Consider the following 10,514-nt stretch of genomic DNA (forward strand, 5'->3'; position numbering starts at 1 on the left):
CACAATGGACTGAGGCTGATCTTCAATAACAACATAAATATTAGAAAGCCTATATTCACGTGGAAACTAAACAACACCCTTCTCAATGATACCTTGGTCAAGGAAGGAATAAAGAAAGAAATTAAAGATTTTTTAGAGTTTAATGAAAATGAAGCCACAACATACCCAAACTAATGAGACGTATTGAAAGCATTTCTACTAGGAAAACACATAGTTCTGAGTGCCTCCAAAAAGAAACTAGAGAGAGCACACACTAGCAGCTTGACCACACACGTTAAAGCTCTAGGACAAAAGGAAGAAAATTCACCCAAGAGGAGTACACGGCAGGAAATAATCAAACTCAGGGGCAAAATCAACCAAGTGGAAACAAGAAAATCTACTCAAAGAATCAACCAAACGAGATGGTTCTTTGAGAAAATCAACAAGATAGATAAACCCATAGGCAGACTCACTAGAGGGCACAAGGACAGCATCCTAATTAACAAAATCAGAAATGAAAGGGAGACATAACAACAAATCCTGAAGAAATCCAAAACACCATCAGAACCTTCTACAAAAGGCTATACTCAACAAAACTGGAAAACCTGGATGAAATGGACAAATTTCTAGACAGATACCAGGTAACAAAGTTAAATCAGGATCAGGTTAATGACATAAACAGTCCTATATCACCTATGGAAAGAGAAGCAGTCATTAATAGTTTCCCAAACAAAAAAAAAAAAGCCTAGGACCAAATGGGTTTGATGCAGAGTTTAATCAGACCTTCAAAGAAGATCTAATTCCAGTTCTTCACAAACTATTCCACAAAATAGAAGCAGAAGGTACTCTATCCAATTGATTCTATGAAGCCACAGTTACTCTGATATCTAAACCACAGAAAAACCCAACAAAGATAGAGAACTTCAGACAAATTTCCCTTATGAATATCAATGCAAAAACCCTCAATAAACTTCGCGCTAACCGAATGCAAGAACACATCAAAACAATCATCCATCCTAACGAAGTAGGTTTCATTCCAGGGATGCAGGGATGGTTTAATATAAGGAAATTCATCAACATAATCCATTACATAAATAAACTCAAAGACAAAAACTACATGATCATCTTGTTAGATGCTGAGAAAGCATGTGATAAAATTCAACACCCATTCATGATAAATGTCTTGGAAAGATCAGGAATTCAAGGCCCATACCTAGACATGATAAAAACAATCTAAAGCAAACCAGTAGCCATCATCAAAGTACATGGTGAGAATCTGGAAGCAATCCCACTAAAATCAGGGACTAGACAAGGCTGCCCACTTTCTCCCTACCTATTCAACATAGTACTTGAAGTCCTAGCCAGAGCAATTGGAAAACAAAAGGAGATCAAGGGGATACAAATTGGAAAGAAATAAGTCAATATATCACTTTTTACAGATGATATGATAGTGTATATATAAGTGACCCTAAAGATACTACCAGAGAACTCCTAATCCTGATAAACAGTTTCAGTAAAGTAGCTGGATATAAAATTAATTCAAACATGTCAATGGCCTTTCTCAACACAAAGGATAAACAGGCTGAGAAATTAATAAGGGAAACAACACCCTTCTCAAAAGTCATAAATAATATAAAATACCTTGACATGACTCTAACTAAGGAAGTGAAAGATTGTATGATAAGAAGTTCAAATCTCTGAAGAAAGAATTAAAGAAGATCTCAGAAGATGGAAAGATCTCCCATGCTCATAGATTGGATGGATCAATATAGTAAAAATGGCTATCTTGCCAAAAGCAATCTACAGATTCAATGCAATCCCCATCAAAATGCCAACTCAATTCTTCAACAAATTAGAAAGAGAAATCTTCAAATTCATCTGGAATAACAAAAAGCCTAGGATAGCAAAAACTTTGCTCAAGGATAAAAGAACCTCTGATGGAATCACCATGCCTGACCTAAAGCTGTACTACAGAGCAATTGTGATAAAAAAAAAAAAAATGCATGGTACTGGTATAGCTACAATTAGACCTCAATGGCTCAGAACCATCTGAAAAAACGTTCAGTATCCTTAATCATCAGGGAAATGCAAATCAAAACAACCCTTAAATTTCACCTCACAACAGTCAGAATGGCTAAGATCAAAAATTCAGGTGACAGCAGATGCTGGCGAGGATGTGAGGAAAGAGGAACACTCCTCCGTTGTTGGTGGGATTGCAAGCTTGTACAACCACTCTGGAAATCAGTCTGGCCATTCCTAAGGAAATTGGACATAGTACTACTGGAGGATCCCGTACTACCTCTCCTGGACGTATATCCAGAAGATGTTCCAACCGGTAAGAAGGACACATGCTCCATTATGTTCATAGCAGCCTTATTTATAATATCCAGCAGCTGGAAAGAACCCAGATGCCCCTCAACAGAGGAATGGATACAGAAAATGTGGTACATTTACACAGTGGAGTACTACTCAGCTATTAAAAAGAGAGAGAGGCCCCTTGTTCTTGCAAACTTTTGGGATAGCATTGGAAATGTAAACGAAGAAAATACCTTATTAAAATAAAGAAAAAATAATAAAATAAAATAAATTATTCCTATATTTCTAAGAAGCAAATAGTGCCCAGTGTCTTGCCTCAGTGCTGGGGGTGACTGGAGTGCAACCAGTTTTAAGCTCAGTGGAGGCAGAATGAAGACTTCAAAGATGGTCTACAGTCTGTTTGTTTTATTTTTTTTTACCATACCAGAAAGGGAAACAGAGTAGACTGTGACAAATATTATGGTTTTTGGTCCCCACTTACCTTTAGGTCATCCACGTACCAGGAAGAAGGAAGAAGGCAGAGCCTGGAAGGGGCAGAACTGGTCTGATTCTAAGTGAACATCAACAGTAAAGAGTATGTGAATAAGTCCTATTCTTCAGGAGATTTAGGTTGTTCTCATTAAGATGAAAGCCTTCCTGGAGGTTTTCCTTATTGAAGACTTGAACCTTGTTTATTCATACTGATTTATTTGATGGTGTATGTGAATGCATATACTTTATTTATGGTTAACCAGGAATTATATAACTATTATGGAAATGAATACCCAGGAAGGAAGTCAACTGGCTGAATGATAGGTTGTCTCCATACTGCATAAACATGAAGAACTAAAACCATCTGGCTCTCGGATTTATTGTTTGGGAGATCTATAGTGACTGTTTTTATTTCTTATTTTTATTTTATTTATAATTTATTTTTTACACTTCATATTCCATTCCCTAACACCCATCCACCGTCCAGCTCCTGCACATCCCAATACTCCTCCATACCCCAGCCCATCTCCACAAGGATGTCCCCACCTCTCAGGACCTCTAAACTCCCTGAGGCCTCCAGTCTCTTCAGGGTTAGGTGCAGAATCTCTGAAAGAACAAAGACCCAGAATTCCTCTACTGTATGTGTGTTGGGGGCCTCATATCAGGTGGTGTATGCTGTCTGTTTGGTGGTCCAGTGTTTGAGAGATCTCAGTGGTCTGGATTAAATTGAGATTGCTATTCCTCCTACAGGATTGCCCTTCTCCTCAGCTTCTTCCAGCCTTTCCTAGTTCAAGAACAGCTGCTTCTGTCCATTGGTTGGGTGCAAATATCTGTATCTGACTGTTTCAGCTGCTTGCTGGGTCTTTCAGAGGGCAGTCATGATAGGTCACTTATTGTGAGCTCTCCATATCCTCAGTAATAGTGTCAGGCATTGAGAACTCCCCTTGAGCTGAATCCAACTTTGAGCCTGTTGCTGGACCTTCTTTTCTGTAGGTTCCTCTCCATATCCATCCATGTAATTCTTTCAGATAGGAACAATTCTTTCAGATAGTCACAGAGATGTGACTGTGGGATGGCAACCCTATCCCTCATTTGACGCCCTGACTTCCTGCTGAAGGTAGGCTCTTTAAGTTCCTATTCCCTACTGTATGTTATTTCATCTATTGTCCCTCCCTTTGAGTGCTGGGAGTCTCTTACCTCCCAGGTCTCTGGTGAACTCTGGGTGATTCCCTACAACCTCCTATTTCCTGAGACTGCCTGTTTACATTATTTTTCTGGCCCTCAGGTTTTCAGTCCTTTTCCCTCACCCAATACCAGATAAGGTTCGCCTCTCCCTCTCAACTCCACCCTATCTACTTTTCCTCTGAGGTCCCTCCCTCCCTCCCTTCTTGTGATTCATTTCTTCTCTGCCTCAAGTGGGAATGAAGCATCCTCATTTGGGCACTTCAGCTTGTTGAGTTTTTTAGTTCTCTGGACTGTATCTTGGGTATTCCATACTTTTTTTTTTTTGGCTAATATACAATTATTAGTGAGTGCATAGTATACATGGCCTTAGGGTCTGATTTACCTCACTCAGGAAGATATTTTCTGGTTTTTTTTTTGTTTTTTGTTTTTTTTTGGTTTTTGGTTTTTTTGTTTGTTTGTTTGTTTGTTTGTTTGTTTTTGAGACATGGTTTCTCTGTGTAGCCCTGGCTGTTCTGGAACTCACTCTGTAGACTAGGCTGGCCTCGAAATCAGAAATCTGCCTGCCTCTGCCTCCCAAGTGCTGGGATCTAAGGTGTGCACCACCATGCTCAGGAAGATATTTTCTGGGGTTTTTTTTTTTGGTTTTTGGTTTTTTGGTTTTTTGTTTGTTTGTTTGTTTGTTTGTTTGTTTGTTTTTGAGACATGGTTTCTCTGTGTAGCCCTGGCTGTTCTGGAACTCACTCTGTAGACTAGGCTGGCCTCGAAATCAGAAATCCGCCTGCCTCTGCCTCCCAAGTGCTGGGATCTAAGGTGTGCACCACCATGCTCAGGAAGATATTTTCTATTTCAATCAATTTGCCTGCAAAACTCAGAATGTTTTCAATCTTTTATTTCTTCTACTTCTTTTATTGGATATTTTCTTTCTTTACATTTCAAATATCATCCCCTTTCCTGGTTTCCCTCCATCCCAGAAACACCCTATCACATCCATCCTCCCTCTGATTAAACACACAAACCTGAAATCAGAAACACAGAAAGCAGTTGGAATAAATGATACACTATGCCCTATATCATATCTATAAGTACAATAACATCTTTCATCTATATTTACATTATTTATATCTTAGTCTACACGAATATAACTACAGATAATTGGTAGATAGATATAAATACATAGAAATTTATCTGTATGCTATATAAATGATATAGATATGTATACATATGTAAACATAGAGAAATAGGTAAATATACTGTATATATGGTTATAAACATGGTTAAATTCACAGTTGTCAATTATTGCTCTTAGTTCTTGAGAACAGTATCCTTTATGTAAATATATTCATATGATCTGATATATAGATATATAGATATGGAAGTACATATTTAGATATGTATTATATGTATAAATGTATATACACTTACCTAAGAAGCTCTTTATAAAAATGTATTAATTATAAATCTATATATCATCTATAATTTTGTCATCTATCTATTATCTATCTCCTTAAATTACCCTCTGAATAGAACTCCCTTTTCACCATAATTAAGACCAACAATTGACAAGGTGGAATTTATAATACTAAATGGTTTTAGCATAGCTAAACAAAAACGAAGCATAGAGGAAATTCCATAGACTAAGAGAGAATCTTTGTCAGCTCTGTGTTTGACAGAGTAATAAATGTCTGCAATATATAAAAAAATCAAAACTGAAATGGAAAAAAATGACCCATTCCAATAAAAGCCAAAGAATCTCCAATGACTTTAAGAAATCATACTGTTTCAGTCATAAAATCAAATATAACCAAAACAATTGATTGAAAATGGAGCAGGAAAATGGGAAAATACATTCAAATTTGCAAGATTGAGAACTGGGAAATCAAATATGTCAATCGATGTGAATTCTCAGAAAGTAACACGACACAGATGTGTACCACTCATTGGTATAAGGACAAAGGACTCACCATTTTACCCCATAGATACTTGCTCAGCCCTGCTAATCACAGCTCTTTCAAACACACACACACACACACACACACACACACACACACAGTAATTCAAATGCCCTAAATGTCCTTGGACTGTTTGCTTGAAATCCAAAGTGGCAAGCAGAGACTCAAGTACTAAATATATTGTTATTTGCAATAAATAAAAGAGAGCCTTTCCCTTTTAATCATATTTTGCGACCTCCGGTGATTCGAAAAAAAAAAAAAGAGTGAGGATTCTATTGTGGACAATATGAAGAATGCACTATGAACATCAACATTTTGAACAGAGAAGGATTTGTAATCTTAAAACTTCAACCTCTTCCCCACCCATTGAGTCTATTTAGAATTTTGCACTGGAACAGAAACTATGTTCCTTGTAATACAAGTGATTTTATGCATAAAAAACACACACATATACGTACTCAGGAAAACTCATGGTTTTCTCTGCTCAACACATACACACTTCAGAAATGTTGTCTTAGAATTTGTCAAAAGCAATCCGATTTATTTTTTGTAACGTTTCTGTTGGCATTATCAATCAGACACTGGAAGATATGAATGAAATCACCCAGCATAAAATGAACACTAAATAAACCAAGGCAATAGTAATAGACAGTTCAAATGTATTTATTGATAATTGTGACAAGGAGGGATTAGAGATTAAAAATTACTCTTTAAAATGTTCAAAGTCTAAGAACACAGTAATCTTCAAAGAGAATATATCTAATAAATACTAATAATGTCCCATACTAAACTATAAACATATGCAACATGATTGTATTAGCATAGTTATTACTATTACTCTGGATAAAATCCTTACACTTTAGAATACTGTTTATTGAATGATTTAAAAATGAATTCTATACAATTATTGCTCAATAATGTCAGATGATTAATGCTGGGTGAAATAGTTTTGCATATGTTATGTTTGAAAAAAAGTACTTAATAAGAATATAAGTTGAATTTGGTGGTAAAATGATTCCAACTACAATCAATATAAGGTTTCTTTATGAGAATATTCTATTAATGGGGTTTCAACATTATTTAAATTCTGCCAATAATTTTCTCATTTTAAATAACATTTCCTTATGAATGTTGGGACAATAATTTTCAACTAAGTTAGCTTCATGCATGGATCTATGTGCTCTAAGCTTTGAGGTTGTGCTAAAATATTTGCCATGGCCTATATATTTCTAATGTTTCTCTCCAGGATGCATGCTGGGTTGTGTTTGAAGGGATTATTTCCATGTCAAGGATTTTTTCACATTCTTTACATTAATAAGGATGTCTCTAGTTTGTATTCTTAGGTGATATTAAAGATTTGAGGACAGGGAAATGTATTTCCCAAAGTCACTCCACTTACAAGGTTGTTGTCCAATATGGGTTCTTTGATGAACTTGGAAAATGGAGGACCAGGTAAAAGATTTGCCACACATTCCACATTCGTAAGGTTTATCTCTTGTATAGATTCTGTAGTGAAAATGAAGACTTGGAGAGTTAGTGAATGATTAGCCACCTTCATTTCATTTGTGAGATTTCTCTCTAGTATGAATTCTGTGGTGAGCTTTATGATCTGAGTGTTGTGTAAAGGATTTGCAGAATTCATTATATTTATAAGGCTTGTCCCCTGTACAGATTCTTTGGTGAATTTTAAGCTCTGAGTTCTTCGTAAAAGATTTGCAGCAATCAAAAAAATTTTAAGGTTTCCCTCTTGTATGAATTCGGTCTTGAACTTTATAATCACTGTATTCTGTATAAAAGAGTTGCCTCATTGATTACATTTGTAAGGCTTCTATCATGTATGGATTTTGTAGTGAACTTGACGTTTGTAGGATTGTGTAAAGCATTTGCCACATTCATTACATTTGTAAGGTTTCTCTCCTGTGTGGATTCTGTGGTGAACTTGAAGGTTTGAGTTCTGTGCAAAAGATTTCCCACACTCATTACATTTGTAAGGTTTCTCTGCTGTGTGGATTCTGTAGTGAGCTTGAAGGTTTGAGTTCTGTGAAAAAGATTTCCCACACTCATTACATTTGTAAGGTTTCTCTCTTGTATGGATTCTATAGTGAACTTTAAAGTCTCTGTTCCTTGTAAAAGATTTCCCACACTCATTACATTTGTAAGGTTTCTCTCCTGTGTGGATTTTATAGTGAACTTGAAGATTTGACTTATGTGTAAAAGATTTGCCACATTCATTACATTTGTAAGGTTTCTCTCCTGTGTGGATTCTGTAGTGAACTTTAAGGTATGATTTCTGTGTAAAAGATTTGTCACATTCATTACATTTGTAAGGCTTCTCTCCTGTATGGATTCTGTAGTGAACTTGAAGATGTGAGGTCTGTGTAAAAGATTTCCAACACTCATTACATTTGTAAGGTTTCTCTCCTGTGTGGGTTGTATAGTGAACTTGAAGATTTGTCTTCTGTGTAAAAGATTTCCCACATTCATTACATTTGTAAGGGTCCTCTCCTGTGTGGATTCTGTACTGAACTTGAAGTTTTGAGTTCTGTGTAAAAGATTTCCCACAGGTATTACATTTGTAAGGTTTCTCTTTTGTATGGACTCTGTAGTGAGCTTTAAGCTCTGAGTTCTGGATAAAAGATTTACCACATTCATTACATTTGTAAGGTTTCTCACCTGTGTGGACTCTGTAGTGAACTAGAAGTTTTGAGGATTGTGTAAAATATTTCCCACATTTGTTACATTTATAAGGATTCTCTCCTGTGTGGATTCTGTAGTTAACTTGAAGTTTTGAGGACTGTATAAATGATTTTCCGCATTTATTAGATTTATGATCTCTTGCTCCTATACAGTTTTCATGGCAAATTTTAAGACTTGAGGAACAAGTAAAGAATTTTCCACATTCATTACATTTGTAGGGTGTCCCTTGGTTTGGAGTTCTACAATAAGCTTGAAGATCTGAGGACTGGATAAAAGATTTCCCATACTTATTACATTTATTTGCTTTCTGTGCTCTCTCCAAGTTTAATGATTCATTTGAGACATTCTTGTCTGTATCATAGAGGTATCTCTTAGACTCTCCATTAATCCATGATCCAGTATACCAGCTATGAATTGAAGATACACTTAAAATGGCATTCTTGTTTTCATTAATACAAAGTTTCTCTGTGGTATGCTGTTGAAAAGAAGACTGTGAGCACTGATTAGAGAAGGCCATTTTACTTTGCTTGCTGTAATAATATTCTAGAATAAAGTTGCTTATCTGATTTTCACTTGGATTTGTTTTACAAATAGAATCTTGTAATAAGGCATTACCTTGATATAATATCTCTCTGTATTGATTGCTTAGGTAATAAGCATGATTCATTGCATTCATAGATTCTTTCTCATGTTGATCTACATCATAGAACTTGTCACTGAGTAGGTTTTGTTGTGGGAACTGCCATAAATTTTGAGAGATATATCCTTCACCTTGATAACATTCAGTGCCTTTTTCTGTGCTCCACAATCTCATTTGTTCATAGAGCACTGAAGCACTTTTTAATCTCATATTCTGTAATATATACATCAGGAAACACAATTTATTCACCCAAATGTTACTTTTTAATGTTTGTGTATTTCTGTGTAAAATACAATTCTGTTTCAAATCTTGTGAATTTTTTCCTAGAGATTCCTTCAGTTGTGAAAATGAGAGTGAACCAGACTGACTTCTTTCAGGGGAAGTTAGGGCTTCTTGATAATTTTCAGAAATGAAAAAGATGTGCTTTTCAAATTGGTCATTTACATAATCATATATTTTATATTCTGCACTATCACATCTATATTCTGAGAACTTGTTTCCATATAGATCTGAAAGACTACTACATCTAAATCTTTGTGATATTTTCTTCTGGAAGTAATCCCGTGTATTTCCTTCGGGGAGTATCTTCTTGGTATAATCACATGACAAACCTGAAAATATTAAAAACAAATCATTATATGACATTTTGTAATTAGGTGAAAACAAATGCATCCATAATGCATGAAACAGCACCAATGTGAGCATCAAACAAATTCAGTACAGAAATGTAGCAATTTTCTTTCTTAACAATTTCATAAACATAATGGATACTAGACTATATTTCATGAAACAAGATAAGTATTTTATAATATTATGAAAGACATAATTAATTATTCATTATAACATTATAACTGGAAACAATTTGATGTAATTATCACCATTAATTAATAAAATTTCTTCCCTCTGTGAAACTGAATCTTTAATATCGAAACTAATCATCTTTCCAATGACAAAAATGAGGACCTACCATACTTCTTTTAGGACTGAATTCTAATGCAACATTAAATAATAGATTTAAAATCAGAGAGAATATTTATAAGAAAACAAGGAAAGATATATGATAAAATCTTAAGTGCTCCATTGTCCCATAAAGACATTTCCTAGGTGGTGTCCATAGGAGTATTATTTGTAAAAGCTACAAACTGTAAACAACCTAGATGGAAACCTCCTCTGAAGAATGGATAAAGAAAATGTGGTACTCGCCAGCTACCCACAACACCCGCCACAGGATCTTAAGACTTCTGGTGAGTGGAACACAGCTTCTGCTCCAATCCAAT

At 35.4% G+C, this 10,514-nt stretch overlaps 1 protein-coding gene across 1 annotated transcript in view; it reads right to left on the reverse strand.

Annotated features, from left to right (window-relative positions):
* LOC110287820 (zinc finger protein 665-like) overlaps positions 1 to 9,848 on the reverse strand; it is a gene marked incomplete at its 5' end in the record, with an annotated part of 53,534 nt that extends 43,686 nt beyond the window's left edge. Inside the window, 2 exon segments of the mRNA XM_029473752.1 lie at positions 7,293 to 7,625; positions 7,712 to 9,848. Coding sequence (XP_029329612.1) covers positions 7,293 to 7,625; positions 7,712 to 9,848 — 2,470 coding nt within the window.
* Between the last annotated feature and the right edge of the window lie 666 nt (positions 9,849 to 10,514).

Source organism: Mus caroli, unplaced genomic scaffold (assembly GCF_900094665.2).
Source record: "Mus caroli unplaced genomic scaffold, CAROLI_EIJ_v1.1 scaffold_9851_1, whole genome shotgun sequence".
Taxonomy (NCBI): Eukaryota; Metazoa; Chordata; class Mammalia; order Rodentia; family Muridae; genus Mus; species Mus caroli.